Below are 21,361 nucleotides of genomic sequence, written 5' to 3'. Positions count from 1 at the left end.
AGATCTACTCGCCCCTCCTACCTCTGTATCAGTCCATGAAGACACCTTGATGAATCAATAGAGGCAAAAGAAGAGTGTGCTGATGTATGTTTTATAGCAGGAGCATAGCAGCATAGAAGATCAAGCCCAAGGAACTTTAAAAATTGTTGGAAAATCTTGCTAATGCCTTGCTTCTAGGGTAATTTCATTGTGGTATTAAACCCAAAAGCAAACCTTTATTAAATTGCAGTTTACCAATTTTGTTGATGTTGTGGCTGCATTAATTTTTTCTTTTTTAGGCTTTCCTCTATTTTTATCTGGTGATCCTGCCAGCAAGTCTTTTTTTTTCAAAAGCACAAGCTCTCCAGTAGATTGTATCAGTTTACATGAATGAGACAAACCATTTAAGGCCCCTTTCAGATGGAGCGGGTCTATCCGCTCAGCAGGGGATCTCTCCGCTAATCCCTGCTGAGCAGACGAATGACAGGTCTGTGTCTGCTCCGCTATGCAGAGTGGACACGGACACAGCCCATCATAGGACCCAATCCACCGATGACCCACCGGATGGATGGCGATCATATCCCTATATGTCTGTTTTTAGCTGATTTTGTCGAATGCCCGGGGAGTGTTAGCAGACGTCCGCTGTCATCTGCTACCCCATAGAGAACGGATGGTCCTATCCTGTCCACCTGAAAAAACAGACAGGTGGACCAGATTGGTTTGCTGGTGTGAAAGGGGCCTAACACTAGCAGGGGTACTTAAAGCGGAGTTCCGCTTGGGTAAAAAAAAAAATTAAGTCAGTAGCTACAAATTTTGTAACTGCTGACTTTTAATATAAGGACACTTGCCTGTGCTGGGAGCCCACAGTGTCGGCACCCGAAGTCGACCTGTCCCTCGGCTCCGGGTGCAGGCATCATTACTAGGGGAAACAGGAAGTGAAGCCTCATGGCTTCACATCCTGTTTCCTACTGCGCATACGCGAGTCGCGCTGCACTTTTTGAATGGTCCCTGCTGTCTTATAGGACCTGTGTCTCCCAGAAGGTGGAGGGGGAGCTGGACATCAAGTAGTTTGCCGCACAATGTGGCAATCTTTCCCTGGAAGTGGGTGCAGATACCTGGATTTGACAGGTATCTTCTCCCCCCTCCCTCCTGAAAGGTGCCAAACGTGGCACCGGAGGGGGGGAGGAATCCAATCAGTGGAAGTTCCATTTGTGGGTGGAACTCTGCTTTTAAAATGATCAGCTTTTATTCATGTAAAACATTTATCCTGAAATGAAAACTACTGCTGCTGTAACTAATTATAAAGTGTGAGCTGGAGTTTGGCTTTGAATGTCTTTAAAGCTGTTAATACATTTTAACACTACCCTCCCTCGAGACTGACAATGCTGCTGTGCCTCCTGTGCTCATTCACCCAGAGTTGTTTGGAACAGTGGGGGGGTGCGCCAAAGAGAACTGATGCAGCCACCACATCTAATGATTGGTAAGCTGCAATACAGGTATATTACATTTTTGGATTTAATCCCACTTTAAGGCTTGGCCATTCCTTGCCTTTCACCCAGCATAATAACTGCTAGAACAAAATGACTTTTACTGCTAGCAAAAAAATTGCAGTTTTAAACTAGTCTATAGCTTAAATATTCATGTAATTCTGCCTGTCCCAATAGATACAAATGTGTGGCCATTCATAAAGAGACCTGCATACACAGGGTGACCTTTGCATGGTCACATCTTCCGTGATGTTCTCATCCCATAGGATGTCTATTAACGTTGAATTTTGGGTATAGCCCTTATGACAGCTAGTTATTTTGTATATGCAGTCAGCTTAATATCTGTAATTTTATCCTTTCAGGAAAAGCAATGGCGATATTGGAAGTGTTTACGATTCATGATGCAGCTATGTTTCTATCCCATAGCTGTCATTAGCAGGCAGTGTTCAATAGCTCCCTACGCTGCTCTTCTGCAATGCGCCTTTGTGCATCGGAATGCAGAACAAGACTCCCTTCTATGTCCTGCTACGTTCCACCCTGCAGTATGACTCACCCACCGCCCCCCTCATTCAGCCTTTTCTCTATTGTTTCCCTCCCCCCATCATCTTGGTGCCTTGTAGCGCCTTCCCTTCGTCATTGCACAGAAATATTGTCTCCGTAGTAGACTGCAATGCCTTGTCTGTATGCAGTCTTTGGAAAGCACAATGATCTGTTGACATGCACTAAGCAGCAGTATAATTGGTGTATTGATCCAATCTACAGTACCGACACACGCTAGTTTTTAGATAATATAGGTTTAGTGTCTTCGTTTTGGCCCTCAGCCAGCCATTTTGTTGATCAAAATCAAACGCCTCGTTGTCGAAAGGCAACAACCTGCCACATTTGTCTCTGCTTTTTCATTTTTTGGCCCACGAGATCTATGCTCCCACCGTGTGCAGGTGAAGGATATGTTTCGGGGCCCTCTACTGTCTTTATTGTAGCCTTGAGGACCTGATTGCATAAAGGGAAGATGAGACACTCTGCTGGGACCCCCACCCCCCCATGCCTCTGTTTTTGCTTTTATCATTTGCACTTACACATCCTTGGCTGTTAACCCTGTCCTGTCTCACCCCTTTTTTGCATTAGAGGTTATGCAATCATTCATAAATCCCATTTGATAAAGCCAGGCCTACAGGTGTACCTCTTCTGTTTTACTTCTCTTCCATGATTACTCTTGTCTGGATAACACTAACACCAATGGTTTCTTCCGAAAACAAATAACATTTTTGCTGCATGCTTTTAGTTACGTCTGAGATGATCAAAAATGTCATTGAGAAAGCCAAGTTGGAAGCCAAATGGTATATACGAGTCTTGCTACAATGTTGGCTTCTGGGTCACTCACAAGTCCGTGTCTTCAAGAATTTTACCCTCAGGGGATGAAGCGTGCTGTCCCATCAAGAGTTAACGAGAGCAAAACTTCTGAAATTCAGTCCAATTTATGAGCTGTAAGAAGCTGGCCTACCCAAAAATTTGAAGTATGAGTTTTGCATTGCTTCCCATTTAAAGGACCAATAAACCTAAACTACGAGAGGCTGTGAGATCATAGCCAGCTCATTGCCTATTATCATTTGACCATTAAAACTGAACTCCAGACATATTCAGCCACAAGATACAGCAGCTCTGCATTCATTAATTATGCAGATGGTGTAAGAACCTAAATTTTGACCACGTATCTACCTCCTTTCGGTCCCCTCTACAGCAAGACTCTGGCTGAGAGAGGGAGAAGCAGCACAAGGAACCTTTTGGGTTGTGCTGCAGTGCTAAGAGCAGAGAGACAGATGATCTATCGGTCTGCTTCTCCTGTCACTGTCCAGTCATAGGAGGGAGAGACCAGACCTGCAGGAGTTACTTAAGAGAAGTACGGGAATCCAGTTTTTTGGTAGATTCATACTTGCTTAGGTGGAGGCAGCATCAGTCCCCTGCTGGCTCTAACACTTAGAACCAAGCGATCAAATGCTGCCAATAGCTCAGTTCTCAGAGCTCCATGAGCAGAGAGCTGGTGATGGTCAGTCGCTGGCTCTCTCCTCTGCCCCCCACACACGCTCACTGGTGCGCTGGGGAAAAGGTGGGAGCGGCAGTCTCGGGCGCTCAGCAGCTCGCTGAGAGGCTGAGCCGGGTGCCAGTCCAGGCATGTGGGCGGATCCTGACCATATTGTCACGATCTTTCCCAAGCCTGGACTTGCTCTGTGACGTCAGAAGAGTGGACTTCAGCCCGCTGTCTGCTGAAAATGGGTCACAAGAGTGCAGAATGAAAAGCACTCCTGTGATCCACAGGAGAAGTACAGCCAAACAAGCTTTTAAGAAGTTCACCTTTTAAAAAAAATAAACAACATAATGCACATTTTTTTTTTTTTTGCAGGTAAAAAATTAATCCTTGAACTACCACAACGCTCAACAGTGCCGTGGTGGTTCCTTGAGAACTACAAGCCAACAGCCTCAAAGGCTGTCGGTAGTTGTAATTCATTCATTCACAGGACTTTGAATGGATGCATCCATGTGGGCAGAGCCCTGAATGGCTGCACTCTTCAAAAACTGACAGTTTGTATCTCCCCGTACTGCTGTCACAGCGAGAGTTCGGATTGCTGCGCTGTTACATGTTCCACCCTGAAAATGGGTGCATGTATAACATGTTCCCAAACCTGAACTTATCCTTTAACAGTAGCAGAGAAAAATCAGGTCTCCTGCCCTGCCAGACAGGACTGTTCTCTGTGGTTGGGTGCACAGAAAGGCAAATTCTTTATTATTACTATACAGGATTTATATAGCACCAACAGTTTGCACAGCACTTTACTAAATGAGGGCAGACAGTACACTTACAATACAAATCAATACAGGAGGTATCAGAGGGCCCTGCTCGTTAGAGCTTACTTTAGCTAGTAAAACTGGTTCCAGTATCCAGTATTTCATCTGTGTGTTAAGCTTTTTGCCTGGAGTTTAGCTTTAAGGTATGCCTGTATCATCTTGAATCCTTTCTAAATTTGAGGGGGTTTTTTTTTTTTTGTTTTTATCTTAAATGGGGATTCTGTTTTTCCCAATTGGTGATTGGGAACATTGGTCATTTAGGCTTACTGGCCCTTTAACTTACAAAGGATATAAATCAAAAGCAGTCTTTAGTGAATTTGTCAGTTTACTGTGATGCTGAAGCTGTCAAGCTAGATGCCAATTCATATTGATTGGCCTTGTCTTTACACTGCATTATGGAAACTGCACCTTCATACAATTGGAGACCCCCCAATGTCACAATACAACTTTGAAGAGTTTTGGTTTCTAGCTGAACATGTTATAAATCCAACATGGGTCCTAATAAACAAATTGTTGGGGCAAATGGATTTTTCTTCCATGTTCTAATGTGAAATTCCAACTCGGTCCTTCTCTTTGGCTCTGTTTGGGACAGTACCTTCCTTGTGGTTCAGGTGATGGCTAGGTGTTTGTCTTATGCTTTGTGTTTCCCGGTTTAATTTTGAACTTGTATCTATGTATGTCTCTACCAGACACCCCAGCATATGACCTGTTCCTGCAGATTACTGGAGAGCCAGTAAGAATACCACCTTACCCTCTCAGACCATAGTGTAGGGAGCACAGTGTTTTGTCACCATACACTTAGTTTTTTTTATTTATTACTTTGTAATTTACTCAGTAGAATTTTATATTTATATACCTTTTTTGTTTTATTTTCTTTGCATGACTGTCAGTTCTCACAAACTTCGGTCACCAGTGGAGAGTAAATGATCAAAGGGAGGGGGGGCAAATTTTATTACCGGAATATTTTCGTGTTTCTTTTTCTCCCCTTCCTACTTTCCCCTATCCGTTCAGGATAACATCGGACATCGCTTACTGCAGAAGCATGGGTGGAAGCTTGGCCAGGGCCTGGGGAAATCCCTTCAGGGTAAGTCAGTTGCTGATTTATTTTCAATGATTTTATTTTTTTTCTTGAAAATGATTGTCTTTTGAATGCCCATGTCCCCCTCCCCTCCCTCTTTTCACTTCATACCTTTATGCTCTTTCCCTTTCAATACTGTTTTTACACCGACAAGAAGATCTGGTTACAGAAGACGAGCAACAACTTTGGAACACTGTTATGTAGTTATTTAAGCTTTATGTACCCTGCATGCTTCATTTCTGTAAAAAAAAAAAAAAAAAATGCATTTGCGTATTGAGGTACCAGTTTACACGAGGAGATGGTCAGAAGGTAGTGGGCTCCTCTGCCAGCAGGCTTTTTTTTCCAGGGAATAATAGGGGAACCGTTTGATCAGTTCCCACTACAAGATTGGTCAGCTAGGAAGTGTTGCAGCTTTGAGGGACCCACATTCATTTTATATCCATGATGAACAGCGAGGAGATTTTGGGAGGAAAAGTCTCTTGCAAGCTAAATGAATTTGTGAATTGAGGTACCGGTTTATTCAAGGAGATGGTCAGATGATGGCGGGCTCTTCTGCCACCCAGTTCTCCAGCGAGCAATAGAGGAACTAATTGATCAGTTCCCCCTACAAGACTGGTCAGCTGGGAAGTATTGCTGTTTTGGTGGGCCAAATGGGCCCACGTTCATTTTATATCCGTGATGAGAGGGAGAGACTCTTGCATCACTGAAAAGAAAAAGGCCATAGGCCAATATGCTTAATTTTTCTGTATTCGTTCAGCGAACCCAAGTCTTGTAAATTACACACTCCATGTACAAAGATGACAAATAGTTCATGTTCCGCAGCCCTTTCTTTGGCAGAGCAGTACAGTACATTTTTGTTGCTTTCTTTTGAAAGATCAATGGGTAAAATTGTAACTTTTAGTGTGTATTGCACTTGGGGCGAAGACACCCTCCCCATTCAGGGAACTGCTTCATTTGGTTTGGGTTTAAGTAAAGGTACCCCATAGTACTGGAATGTTTCATAAGCTGTTGAGTAATGGACAAATGTACAAGTTATAGTGTAAACGTGAGTATGTGTTCTACCTTGAAGGTCCTATATTGGTTAGAAGACATGATTGTGGAGGTTGGGGGTTTATAGGTTAGTGTGTACTACCTTGTAACCTGTCAGTCAGACCTGCTTGTAGACTTGTCTGACCTGTGTACAATATTCATAAGTTTCAAGTAACTCAACACCCCAAGCTGGATATTTAAAGCCTTGTTCTCTCTTGCATCTGGCCCGGGTTTAAATTACCTTGTTTCTCAATGCATCAGATGTTGGCATTTGAGGTGTGTGTGTGTGTGTGGCGCTCAGGCAATTCAAGGCCTCTTGGAGCAGGATTTAATCCCACAACAGACACATGAGCTTGTGCTGTGCTTCAACTCAAGAAGACTTTAATTAAAAAGAGTCCATATATCGCGTTCCTCAGTGTCACGAGACCCATTCTAATAAAACACTATAAACCTTATTTGTACAAATGTATAAATATGTGACTTTCAGGAGTCCTTGAACGCTAGGTTTCTGCTTCACAGAGAATTTTATATGTTTAACCAGCTTACATTAAGCCGTTTCATAGAATGTAAAGGGGGGGGGGGGGGAGACCAACCTACGGACACAGAGAGAATTTGCAATTAAGCCCTGGTTCACACTGGAGCGCTTTGACATGCCAAATCGGCAGCAATTGCTGTCAATGGCGGCATCTGCAGCGTTGCACCGATTTTCAAAAAGTAGGTTCTGTACTACTTTTTGCTATTTGGGGCTGCCATTTACATTGACATCTGTGAAGAAACCTGCACAGATGTCTCTGAAATTGACGCCGAAATCGGGACTGACATGCAGTAGCGAAATCATGCAAGTTCAGCTGAACTCGCATGACTTCATTCCTGCAGCTCAGTATGAACCTGGGCTAAAAGCTATTTCTAGCCCTGCAAACAGGAGCATCAACTAATTAATCAGCGAGCCACCTATTAATTGCAAGTGGTAACTGAAATATTCTCAGTTTTGCATAACAATTAAAAATTACAATTTTAGTACCAAACATAAAACTTAACAGTAAATTTTGGAGGCTTAAAATGCTGCATTTGAAATGATTGTATAGCTAGTAATTTATGCGCTGCTGAACGGACTCTCAGCTACATTCCTTACTATAGGTTCCAGCAGTGAACCCTTGCATCACGTTAGCGTTGTTCCTGGCATTTTGCCTAGAGCAATATAATAAAATTGTATCCTTGCCGCTGTCACTCTGAGTCAATATCCAGGATTTCATGCTCCTCGCCACTTCAAGCTACCAGTTTTATTCTTTTTAAACTTTGCAAAGCATTCCCATTTTTTTGGAGTAAACCGTTAGTAGTCCAATTTACTATCTTGGATATCTGCTGCAACCCCCCAGGAGCCCTCCTATTCAGGATGCTCTTATGGATATTTGCACTTCAGCCCATCACATGAAGCTTAGGTTCAGCCACCTAATCTTCATTATTGGTCACTAATGTCTTATATTTATGGAACATTACCTGGGATGGTCTTTAAATTTGATGTCTCTACATGTATTCTAGGGTCCTGCCTTTAGCGTAAAAGGCCTACTTAATAAGGGTTTGTTTAGTTGAGCAAATGCAGCATGCTTTTTGGGTGTTTTTCTGCTTGCTTTTGTGATCAGTTTGAGACCCTTCTGAATTGGTTGACCTACTCGGGTGCATCAAGCTGCTTTGGCATTCTGATTGATTTGTATGGGACAAAAACCAGTTCTGGTGCAAACAAAAACACTTGCACAAGTTCTAAAGCCAAGTGCAGTGATGATGGTAACCAATCAGAAACTGATATGGTCAGTGATCTGACTTGAGGTAACTGATCTGGTTGTCATGGTTACTCTACTTTGTACTGTCCTAACTAATAGTTTTAAGTGCTAAGGACCTGTGTACATGGGCTTTTGTTTGGGTCAGACTTGCTCTTCTTTCCTTTTACAGGTTAATGCAGAAATGCAACTCCAAAGGTCAAATGCAGGATGGAAGCAGGCTAAATGCACATGTGAAGGAACTCTGAAGCATCTTTAAACTAATTTAAATCAGTCCAATACATTTGCTCATCTGCACATGCCCAAAAAAGCTGTGGTTTAAGTGTGCCCATCTATGTTTTTGGATGACAACAGTTTGATAACTGCTAGATGGGAAGTCTGGGTGCAGCTATAGTGCTCAGTCGAGAACTTCCAAGATGGCCAATTGTCTGTTTTTCTGTAAACCAGTGGAGCCCATTGTTTCCAAGTCCACTCTAAACCCAGGGTCTAGACATCATCCAACTTGAAGAAAAGCCTCATTCCCTAGAAGTAAGGCTTGCTTTTCACATTGCCCCATATGTCTCACAGCCCATAAAGTTTATGTACTTTGTGTGTAGCACTCATCTTGTAGGCAGTCTTTTTAAATCTGGCAAGCTACTTTTGGTTAACACTAACAATTTACTTCAAAGTTTTTTGTGGTGATTTTTAACCTCTCTTGATGCACAAAAATGATTAAATGGATGAAAGCATCCCAGCACTTGATCAAATTTGATCAAGTGAAGATGCAATTGGAAATTACTTATGGGTTGCCTTGACCATTTTTTTCTTCTTTTTGAAATGACCACAACCTTGTCAGATGCATGGCCAACCCAATGGCATTATCAGACCCAACTTTCTTGCAACTCTAAATCCTATAAATATTCAAACGGGTGCAAAAAAATGCTTGACTATTCTGTGGAAACTGATGGTACCTCCCTCTGATGCTGACAGCTTGACCTAACCATTGGTCAAAAAATCACAACTGAAATGGAGAAGCTTTGTTGAGGCTGGACTCCCTGGTTTAGACAATGGCTAGTAGCCATTGCCTTGGTATAAAAGAGAGATGAGTTTTCCAGGATTTGCATGTTTTTAGGTAAAGGGGCAGAAAGAGGATTAGCTGTGATTGTTGCTTAGAGTAGTTCAGAAGACAGCTCATGTATAATGATGGACCAAGTGTGGATATCCTGATTTAAGCTCTACAGGTGCAGCAGCTCAGTACTCTTTCTATTTCCCATCTCTAGGTCTTTAAACATTCTTTGGCTTTCTACCCTGTTGGTCAGAGTGCAAGCTCTGGAGACCACCTCTCCCCCTCCCTTACCCTGAAGAAGCTTCTTCCTCCTGCTAAGCCACCTCCCACCCTCTCACCTCGTGATTGCTGCCTAACCAAAAGTGTTTCTTTTTTACAGCATAATACCCCTGGACTTGTGATGGTAAACTTAGCCGTGGTAATTTAAACTTTCTGTTCAGACTGACTACCTTTTTTTTTGTCATCAGTGCACCAATGTTAGGCTTCCTCTTTCTGTTCTGTCGTAGCATTCATTTATATATATATATTGCTTGGATCGTCCTTTCTTCCTCTGTCTATCTCCATGCACACGTGTCTGATCCTTGTCCAATAAAAAGAGACATGTTAAAAGGGGTGTGTGGGTTTTTTTTTTTTTTTTTTACTTCAGAGAAAAAATAAACCAATTGCAGCTTGTCCTCCCTATATCTGTCATCCTCTTCCACTCACTCAAGTTTTTTTAATGGTAGAGGCCTCTGGGAAATAAAAAAAAAAAAAAAAAATCTGCAGAAAATGTTTAACCTTGTTCCCATGTGGATTTTGATTACTTTTCTCTTTTTTTTTTTTTTTTTTTTTTTTTTTTTACTAGCATTTGCAATAACTGGGTAATGATAGGTTGCAGGTTGTGGCTACTAAGAGGGAAAGGACTTAAGCAGAAAAGTAGGTATTCGTTGGCTAAAAACAGATGAAAGATGTCGATAAAAAGTAGATCTTTTAATTGACATCTGCGAAAAGTAAGATTGTTTGTTGCCTATAGCAGTCATTCAGCTTCAGATTTCTAATCTACACTGACAGTATGCAGTAAATAGAGAATCAGGTTACTATAGGCAACAGATGCAGAATAATATTTCAAATTTATTTTTTTAATATTAGGGGAGTATTGGATCACATATAATTTTACACATTTGCTTCCTCTGGTTATTAGAGACCAACCAATACTTGCCTTGACGTAAATTTGTAAAACAATGCAAAAGGAAGCTTCCTTAGTAGGATCAGTTGTCTTCCATCCTTGTCCACCTGCGGAGCCAGATTATCCTGTTATACCGGCAGTTCCGTATTCTGACATTGGAGAAATAATATTAAGATAACCTTCAGCCCAAAGACATTAGTTGTGACAGCAAACACTGGCTGGCTCCCTTTTTTTGTTTTTGCTTGCGGTTAACGACTTTAACTGTTGCGTGACGTGCACCAAATATTAGATGAGCATGGAGAATTTAAAAAAAAAAAAAAAACTTTCAAGGGTTTGGTGCTAAAAAACAGCTACCCTTATGCTGTATTATATTTAGAAAACTGCAACCTGGCCTTAAGTGTAGGCTACAAACTATAACTGGAATAGGTGTCCAGTCCTTACTAACCAATCATATCCATGATCCCACAGTCTAATCCACTTCCCAATCCTCTGTTTCTGTACCCCTAATGAAGAGAGGTCTTTATATCCCCTAAGACATATTAGCTCACCTTGCCTGAATAAAATATAGTCTTGACTTTTACCCGGGAAGTGACCCTTATTTTATCCTTCAGCCTGTTATCATGATCCCATAGGGACCACTTGTATGGGTCTTGAGGACCAAAGAGCTGGTTACCAATTGCTACAAATTTACAATCGCAAACACCAAGTGGTCCAATGCTCCTCTCCTCTACCATTTTACACTGAGACATCCATCTGCTGCTGGCAGAGGGGGTATTTCCTCAATCTCCTGTTCTCTGGTGATTGCTCAGACTGTACATTGGTACTTTGTAGAAAGTCACAGGGTTTGAGGCTGCAGCAAGTGCTGATCAGTGTTAGACATTTGTGAACACAGCAGAGTACTGCACAGGCACCAGGATTTTGTGTCATTTCTGACACAAGATACTGACCCTGGATGATACCTAAAGAAAGTTCCTTCTGCAGAATGCAGCAGATGAAGGCATTGTGATCTCTGAGCTGTAATGAATAGCTGGGAATGTTACATAAATATATCTGATATGCTTGCTTTGCTTTCACTTTACAGTAACATTAACTTGAGGTCAAGGTGCAAAACTTCTCCAAATGTTTTCTTATGCTTTTGCCAAGGAGGTGGATTTGGATGAACCCATTACAGGTGTCAGTGCGATGCCAAAATTACATGGCTGAAAAATGCACTGGTAGTATTTTGCGCTCCCCTTCTATTTTACATTAAAAAAGTTGCGGCCTTCAACTTTGGACATTGTATTGTAGATAAGCTTGTCGGTTTCATCTACCAATGTTCTTGTTGGCCTTGATTTGGCTTATTTGGCCATGACTTTGTTTAGTAATATGGCAAGACCAGAGATAATGGAGTCTGACCCCACCTGACCTCACCTTTTTTTAAAGCCTTGCAGCCCAAGAGGTTTTTTTTTTTTTTTTTTTTTTTTTTTTTCCCCCCCCCCTATGGGCCTGTGCCCACACTGCATGGGTTAACTGCTCGTCTTTGTCTAGGGTATTGGAGAACAGAGCTATACTTGCCTAATCCTCCGATCTTCCCCGCACAAGACTGGTCGCTGTGGTTCCTGACAACCCCTACTCCTTCCCCCCTGCACTCTAGTGGTCTTGTGCGGTGGACTGTTCCTGACGTCATCACATTAATAGACTAGCTCTGGACACGGACGTCAGGCACAATCCACCGCTGGATGGTAGGGGAGCGCTGTTTGCCGGGGGATTGCTGTTTGTCGGGGGAGCAGAGGATCAGGTGAGTATACAGGTTTCTCTCTCTCACCTTGGTAAAATTGAGCAGTTAATCCATGCAGTATTTGTGTTTTAAAATTTAAACCTTCAGATTGGTTTGATCTTTCGTGCCCCTTATCTTGGAGTGATGGCCTTGGATTCCTTAATTTCCCTTTAAAGGTCTGTACTTTGCTTTTGTTTGGCATATTTATGTAATCCTCGAGTGGTAGCATCTCCACTGAGGCCCAGTGCAGCCATAGCAAAGCATCCTAGAGTCTCTAAAACTTGCCATACGAATTGATTGCACAAAGGTTGTCTAACTGGACAAAAATTGACAGCATTAAGGTCGGCCCTTCAAGCTACATAGATTTGGTAAATCTAAAAATTGTAGAGTTCAATTTTAACATCTATGGCCAGCTTAATAAATAAGTAAATGAATATATATTGGTTGGCCCAGCTTTTCCCAAAAGGTACTACTTGGATGTCACAAGGTGGATTACTGCTCTGTTTGTTAAAAGTACATTGGGATATGGTGCATTCTTCATGCCATGGAGAAGACCAATTGTATGTTCTTACGGTCGATCCTCAGGAGTGTGGGCGACTGTTTAATCGCCACAATTTATTCTGTAGTATGTGCCCACACTCGAACATAATGCATTGTTGGGGGTGTCTCCAGATCAGGAAGAGCAGCCCATATGACCTGACAGTTTCAAACTTGACCTGTTGGTGGTACTGGAGGGTTGGAGGTGCTGATCCTTTCTTTAGGACACTATTGCATCCTACGAGTTGTGCTATAATACAAGGTTTTACCAGAAGCTGAAATTTCATCACAGCTCTTGGTGGTGATGGGATCAATGATGGGAGGGTGGATAAGGTGGGTGGCTGGAGGAGCTTTGTTTTGATAAGGGGACCTGTTGGGATGGGGCATTTTCTTTCAGTGTGAAAACTTCCTCGGAGATTCATTTGACGATGGAATATTTATCCACAAATCTAATAAAGATAAATACTAAACCTATACTCCTCTAATATTAAACATTATAGTATTCTTATCAATTGGCAGTCAACATTTACAGTATAGAAATGAATTTAAATTGGTCATAGTAAAAATTCTTTAAACACGGAATTGCCTTACCAACTATTTCAGGACTCCGTGTACTCTTTGGTCCTTTCCCTTTTGCTGTGGCCGCTGCTTTCCATATTATACCATTGGGTTTTGAAAGAATAAACCTTACACCCTAACGTTCTTGTGTATCAGTCTTGTATATAATGCCATACACTGATCATTGGCCATAGACTTGCATGATGGCCTTACTTGACCCCATTTAACGGGGCTGCTTGCAAAGTATTACAATGTGTTCACCATCCTAGATTGTTTACTTAAAGCCTCAGCACTACTTAGTTCCTAACATCTTCTTATAATGCTGTCTGACACCCCTTGCCCTTTCAAATATGTGGCACCTGATCATTTTTTTTATTTTTTTACTTGAAACCTTGACACTCTATGACAGGGCTGGACAAACCCCAGGAGCCACGTAGCTAATGCACCCAAAAATTGGACATCAATGCATTCACTTTTTATTGCAGCCAATAAAAGCTTGGGGTTAATCCCTGTACAATGTCAAGTCTGGACATGAAATCATTTGTTATAAGTCACCCCACCATGCTGACAATCCTGTAGGGGAAAACCCTAAGATACTTGACCTTCAGAAAAAAACTGCGCTAGAGCACCTTGTTGGTGGGTCACATGCCCAAATTCCAGCTCAGTAGTAAGGGTTTAGGAGAATGAAGTTCAGTGACTAGAAGAGAAGCTGCAGTCCTCCCTTTAGCAAAGGACAATTTTGGCAATGCAACCAAAGGCTGAAGGACCCCTAGAGGATTGGTTTCTGCCACAAAGGGTAGGGTTTCAAGGCCATTGCTATATTTTATTGAGCTGAATGGTCATGGTGGGGCTTTTTTTTTTTTTTTTTTTTTTTTTTATTATTGAATGACGAGGCTAAATACCTTTTTCTCACACCGCAGCTGTGTGGTGACATGATCCCCTTCCATGCTCCTTTCCTAAGGAGAGCAGCGGGAAGGGGTAATAACCTCCCTCTCCTGGCTGACTCATATCAGAGGGGAATATGTTGACTGCACAGCAGTGGTGTGAGAAAAGGTGTTTAGCTACTGTTTTAAAAAAAAAAAAAGCATAATGCTAATGACTGTGTAAATCAGAGGGTATACAAGTATTTTTACCACATATTGCAGCGTGTAGTGGCAGGAGAGTCGGGAGGAGATTGGCTCTCGCACTGACAGGCAGGAAGGGGGAGAGACTCAGAGCAGAGAGCGGGATGACGGAGGCACGTAAATTGACCACAGTATTATGGCTCAGCAGCCATGATTACCGTGGTCCGCACACATTTTTTAGGGTCGCAACCAAGTACTTGATCTGTCAAACTACGACTCATGTGAACCTACTTGCTCCTGAGTACCTCATGTATTTGTCCCTCTCTGATCTATGATACAGGATAGATTTCAGTAAACCTCTTGTTTCTCTCCCCTGGTGCAGTTCACATGACCATATTCCCAGCAGCATCAACATTTCACAAGGTATCCATGGTTTGCTTTTAGTGATCAGAGTCTAATCGACTCCTCCCATTTGTTCATTTTTTGAGATAGGCAAGGAAACAGCTGATCAAAATTTTACAGGTGTTCTAGACACTTGTTAAAGGGTTCAGTTCGCATTGATCCTTTTCACAACTCTGCATAGAAAGGAAAAAAAATACTAAATTCTGACACTAAAAAAGGCAAGGATGACACTAGCCTATTGAAATTTGGTTGTGGTGTAATATTTTGTCTTTCCCAGAATATTATAACCGATCCTTGTCTTTTGCTCTTGCACAAATAACTCCTGCATATATGTTTATCCAACTACTATTTGTCAGTCTGAATTAGGAGATTTTATCCTCACATCGGGGGATTTATTTTCTTGCCTGGCAGTTATTACAGCAACGTAATCTGTAATTTCTCTTCAGCTAAGTGATTTCTTAAATCAGGTCAAAGATCTCCTCTACGGTCCACTTTTAAGATGTAGTCAACAGCATTCCCTTTGCTCCTGACTGTTCTGTGATTGGTTCTGTTAGCTGTCAGGAGCCTATTAAATATGAAGGGTTGCGATTGTGCCTGTTAACTGTTTTTACAAAGTGTCTGATAGCTATAAAATTAAGGAGTTAAAGGCCAAGTTTACCTTTCTGAACTTACACCAGTATATAGGGGGGTCCCCAGTTTCCTGTGAATGCATAGATTACAAGTACCATCCGCCACTGCAGCTGATGGTTTGTAGTTCTCAATATACCGTGAGGGTGCTGGTGAGCGCTCTCAAAGTTCAGTGTTCCTCCTGCTCTCAAGTAACTGCCTGCCTGTATTGGAGGTACATGTAGACCACTATCCTGATATATCTATCTATATATCTCCTTATGTAGAATCCACTAGGTGTTAAAAAAAAAAAAGACGAGGCGTGTATGGCTGGACTTGGTCTTGGTGATCATGGTCTCCAGTACAGAAAGCGATTGGAAAATCCAAAATGTTTACGTTGTTGCATGAACCTTTAGTGAGGGCAAATGTTCCAATGGGCAACTCTTTGTTCTAGTGCCATTTGGAAGAGGATATCCTCTTGTTTTGAGATCTCCTCCTACTTTCTGCTGTCTCCCAGAGGTCTTACTTATTCCCTACTCTTATCTAAAACTTAAAGTATTAGCTTTACTTGGTAGCGTATTCTGTATCACCTGCTCTTTAATGCATCCTTGGCATATATATGTGGGGGAGAGCACTCCAATGGGGTTTTGCAGAGTGTGCAATTACCACAACTGCATCTAGAATGTAAAAAAATTCTAGATGGCACTCCAAATTAGGGCCGCCCCACTTCTTCTTTCGAATACATTCTGCTTGTTATGACCATAAGGCCCTTAAAAAAACAAAAAACTATCTAGATAATCTCTTAATTTATAGTTGTGACTGCACCAGGGCTTTATACAAGTAAGGTAAAGATTAGGGCCTTTTGGCCAATTCTGCAGGCTACTAAGTAGAGCTGGCGCTTTAGTGAATATGTTAACAGTCCTGGCCCAATGGTATAATGTACAGGTTTGTGCCACATAATGTTCCAGGTAGCTGGGCAAGCAGATAACATTTTTGTCTTTTTTACTCAAGGTGAGTGATACAAGCAGGTAAGTCCCTCTCCCTTCCCTGTGCCCTGGACTTACATCCCATTGTGATGTAATCTAAACTGGAATCTGCACCAGTCTGAGATCAGCTGCGGTAGTGAATTGCCTGTCTGCTGCTCCTTATTTTATCCCCCCCCCCCCCCCCCCCCCCCCCTCCCTTGCTTTGGCTGGTTGTGAGTGGATTTCGGATACTCCTCGAAGCAATAAAACAATATAAAATTCAATCTGCTGCTAGTTTGATTTAGTTGAGTCAATTCTTTGCATCTAGTCTTTTTCACAGCTTACAGATCAGTCACGTGAGCAGGTTATGTGGGTGGGATTCGGATACAGATTCTATTCTCCAGTGGTTATGTTTGGCTCCTGTGCCTTCTATATGGAAGCATCAGAAAAGTCCAATTTGGTCGCACAGCAACCAGTCAACCTTTCATATTCCTGCTGCAGGCTAGGACGTGAAGGGCAATACAGCATTCCACATCTGACACTTCCATACACAAGGCCCAGTTACCCTAGCCATCATTGTTTGGGTTGGGCATTTATGATTGATTTCTTCCATCAGTTTATCTACTAGTTCATAGGGAATATCAGTCCGCAGCTTGGACTGTGGGCCTTCAAGTCTGATGGCGGTAAGCTGTGAGAATGACTCTTGTTTGGTCCACTGTAGCTTTCTGGTCTCTGCACTCCAAGGCAAGATTTTTCTAACCACCCAAAACCCATTGTTTAACCACTTCTGTCTGTCCCACTCATCCCTCGCTCACTTTCTTCCTTGTCTGTTTCTTCTGCAGGCAGAACTGATCCTATCCCCATCGTTGTTAAATATGATGTCATGGGAATGGGCCGCATGGAAATGGAGGTGAGTAAATGTGCTATGTATGCAAATTGACAAATTCTCAAAAGGGTTTGTGCACAGAGGTGCTAAATGCAGAAATCTCACCCAGATCCTGCAGGTTAAGAGACGTATCACTGCTAACAGGGGTCCTCCTATGGTTACTTTGCCGCATCTTGTCTTTGGACTGGTGTTCATGCAGAGGACCAGTTTGATAGTCAGGGAGCTATTATCTTTGAGAGGCAGGTTCGTAGTGTTGGCCTCCTCAGACATGTCTTAACCAAGTGTTAAACCCAGGATCCTGCATTCACTATATCTGGTCTCCCACAGAACATGGAAATGTAGTTATTTTAGTAAATATAAACTGATAAATACCTTCTCATCAGGAGTATATAGCAGTCTTGTGATTTCTATCAGTTCTTGGTGAAGCGTGTAGGAGCAGTTTTCATACTGCACTGAGCTGTCTTATGAGTCTCCTGACCCTCTGTCTGGACAGTGCTGATTGGCCCTGTGCTGATCGTATGTGCACTCCCAAGAAAAAAAACTTCTAGCAATACACACCAAACCAGCGTTTGCAGCTTGACTCCAAAGGCTCCGTCTTATCCAGACTTGCTCAGGGGGACAGTGGACAGTGCAGGGAGGGGAGGATCAGAGAAGACAGGATCAGGCAGCCTTTTTTTTTTACAGTGGATTAACCCCTTGGGTTCCACAGTGAGTATAACCAGCATGCTTTACTGCATATACAGACTGTTTTTACGGTTGTGGGTTTAGTAACACTTTAAAGACCAGGCCTTTTCTGACTCTTTTTGTTTAAATGTAAAAATCTATATTTGTTATGCTATACAATTACTTAGAACCCCCAAATATATATATATATATATATATATATATATATATATATATATATATATATATATATATATATATATATATATATATATATATAAATTTTTTTTAGCAGAGGCCCTAGAGAATAAAATGATGGATTTCCAAATTATATGACAAAATATTAGCTGCTTCCGGTTTCCCATATCGTATAGCTGATCAGGGCTCGCCGGTGGGACGATAGAGCCTGGAGAGGCACAGACTTCTCGCTGCTTGTAAAAGCATTTCGAGCGGCTTGAATGGCTTTCACATAAAAACTGGTCTCTGGCTGAAAAAAAAAATACCAGGATGATGCCTGTAGCTGCAGGCATTATCCTGGTACACCTCCTTGAGACTGATGTAAATGTACGTTAGACTGTCTTTAAGTGGTTATGTTTCCAGTAAGTGGACTATAGATTTTTGCCTTTTTTAAAAGCCAAAAAATGGCATTTAGTGTGGTGGGGGGTTTTTTTTTTTTTTTTTTTTGGTTTTTTTTGTTTTTTTTTTTTTTTTTGCATTTGCAAAAATACTCATACTCTTGCTCCCAAAACTGAAGTTGTCAGTCTTGCTGCTCAGATGATTCTGGTCAGGGCACTATCTGCATGGAGTTTTGCATGTTCTCAGTGTGCTTTCATGGGTTTACTTCCACACTCCTCCAAAGACATGCTGGTTTAATTGGCTCCTTTCCAAATTTGGCCCTAGTATTTGTATTTATCTGTTAGATGAAGACTATGTCTTGTACTGTTTGATGAAGACTATGGATTGTAGGTTCCTTAACAAAAAGGATTATTGTAAATGTATTTGAAGTGCTGTGTAAATGGTCAGCACTGTATTAATGGCGATAATAGACAGTTCTCTTCTGTTGGCTATGGCGCAAAACCACTTTCCTCCAGCAGGTGGCTGTTGGTCACTGTAAATGGATGCATTGGCTGATTGGTGAGCTCCATCTTTCATGAAAGCGGTGTTCAGTTTGATCTTAAGAAATGTTGTGTATAGTTGTCCCTTTTTTTTAGTTAACCACTTGCCAACCACCTAACTGTAAATGTACACCATTTCTTTACCAGCAGCGGATTCTTCGCAAGATCACTTTTATAAGCAGCGGGAGAGGCGATACCCCCTCCCGCTGCTTTCCGATGGTTCCTGGGCTAACAATACCATCTGGGAACCATCTGGCCTTGGCTGTGTTTTAGCATAGAGATGAGTGATGGATTGCCACAGTTTGTTCATCTCTGTGCCCTTGGGGGACTGGAGAGACGACTACGTCACTTCCGATTCTTGAGCCATGTATTTTTATTTATTTTTGATCTTTTGCTTTTAAGGGTAGAGAGACCCCCAGATTTCTCCATAAAGAGGACCTGTCATGCTGTATTGTTATCGCAACGGATGTTTGCATTCCTTGCAATAGTAATAAAAGTGATATATTTATTTATTTTTTTAAAAGGACAGCGCAAAATTTTGAAAAGTTATAGAAAAAAGTTTAAGGCACCCCAAGTGCTCGCACATAGTAGTGAACTCGTGCGTAGGTCATGACCTTAAAGGTAAACTGTTTGCACCACACATGTGAGGTATCACCGTAAACGAGAGCAATAAGTCTAGATCGCCTCTTTAACTCTAAACTGGTAACCTGTAGAAATTTTTAAAGTGCCGTCTTCGGAGATTTTTTTTAAGTACCATAGTTTGGTGCCATTCCACGAGCAGGTGCAATTTTAAAGCGTGACATGTTGGTTATCTATTTACTTGGCGTAACATCATCTTTCACAATGTAAAAATATAATATATATTATATAATGTAAAAATTGGGCTAAATGTCGTGTTTGTTTTTTTTATTGCTTTTGAAAAAGTGTTGCGCAAAAACCGTGTGACATCTATTTTAAAAGACCGCTATTTTATTCTCTAGATCAGTGATGGCGAACCTTGGCACTCCACATGTTTTGGAACTACATTTCCCATGATGCTCATGCACTCTGCAGTGTAGGTGAACATCATGGGAAATGTAGTTCCAAAACATCTGGGGTGCCAAGGATCACCATCACTGCTCTAGGGTCTCTAGAGTTTGGGGGGTTCTAAGTAATTGTCTATCAAAAAATAATGTTTTTAACTTGTAAGCAACAAATGTCTGAAAAAAGCCTGGTCAGCAATTCTGCATTTGTGTAATTCGTGACAAAACGAACACGTCTTTATACTTTTTTTTTTTTTTTTTTTTTTTTTTTTTAATTTTAGTAACTTTTTTTTTTTTTTCTGTATTTTACCAGCTGGATTACGCAGAGGATGCCACAGAGCGAAGACGTGTACTGGAGGTGGAAAAAGAGGATACAGAGGAGCTGAGACAGAAATACAAGGTTTTTCATACTTTCGCAATACTAAGACACATTTTTGCCCATCAGAGTGTCTTCATGAGCTGTTAATAACATAAAATGATACCTGCCAAACTGCATTAACGCACAATGCAAGAGGGCATGGAAAATGTGACCTATGTTCCATTTAATGTTTTGAGAAAGCTTCCTGGTCATCAGAGCCTCCTTGTGGGCTCATCTCAGGTTTATATGGAGTCCTGCCTCCCTACACCATTCTTGCTATATGTATGACATGGCCAATCCTGATTGTGTACAATGTGGGACTGCCTGTAGGTACAACCACATAGGCTTAAAGTGACTTTAAAAAAAAAAAATCAGAATCAAAGTTCTTCCTGCAAAGTAAAGGGGTTAATGGCTACTCCTCCAACCCCGCTGATACCTGCTGTCTTCAGGACCTCTGCTGGCTGAAACATGCTTAGCATCTGGCACTTTTGAGTGTATTAGCTGCCCACCGCTGGGTACTGTACTTCCTTTCTCTTGCCTTCATGTTGGTACAGATCCGTTATGCTGTGCCATAGGTGGTGGAGGAAGGAATACAGCAAGTAGATAGGGGGCCAGGCATCTGAGACACATGAAAGATGCTAAACATTTTCTTTATCCTTCCTTCATTGAAGCACACAGCCCGGTACATTAATATTGACTGTAGATAGACTGTAAAGGGTCACCTCCAGGAGGACAATAGTACAACAAAATTGTCGCCTTAAACCTGCCCCTGTTGGTGACCAGCCCCCCATCTGCTAAAGGCAGTCCAGTTTTTTTGCACAATGTGTTAGTGCTGGGACTCTTATTTGGGTTTACCACATCTGCTTGTAGGGTTTTGAAGCTGGTAGCCTTGTCCTGTAAGGCCTCCATTTGTTCTTGCACAGGGATAAGGTGGTTCTACGCCCATGTCACTTTTCTTCCAAATGTGGTGTCTGCCAATCACCTCAATGAGGACGTACTGTGCTGGTTTACGGCCACAGCCTTCTTTTAC

General features: G+C 41.8%; 1 protein-coding gene across 7 annotated transcripts in view; it reads left to right on the top strand.

The window, feature by feature from the left end:
- The window catches only part of LOC141114172 (G patch domain-containing protein 8-like), a 62,228-nt gene that overhangs the window by 14,030 nt on the left and 26,837 nt on the right, over positions 1-21,361 (top strand). For 5 of the 7 annotated variants that reach the window (XM_073607707.1, XM_073607706.1, XM_073607701.1 and 2 more), the window contains 3 exons: positions 5,319-5,391; positions 17,130-17,197; positions 20,287-20,373. In XM_073607707.1, coding sequence (XP_073463808.1) covers positions 17,171-17,197; positions 20,287-20,373 — 114 coding nt within the window. In that variant the 5' untranslated portion in view covers positions 5,319-5,391; positions 17,130-17,170. Of the gene's footprint in view, positions 1-5,318; positions 5,392-9,613; positions 9,638-17,129; positions 17,198-20,286; positions 20,374-21,361 lie in introns of all 7 variants that reach the window. The other 2 variants (XM_073607704.1, XM_073607705.1) reach the window with 2 other exon arrangements.

Source organism: Aquarana catesbeiana, linkage group LG12, assembly GCF_042186555.1.
Source record: "Aquarana catesbeiana isolate 2022-GZ linkage group LG12, ASM4218655v1, whole genome shotgun sequence".
NCBI classification, from domain to species: Eukaryota; Metazoa; Chordata; class Amphibia; order Anura; family Ranidae; genus Aquarana; species Aquarana catesbeiana.
Note: the sequence above shows the minus strand (reverse complement) of the source record. Positions and strands in the feature narration are given on the sequence as shown.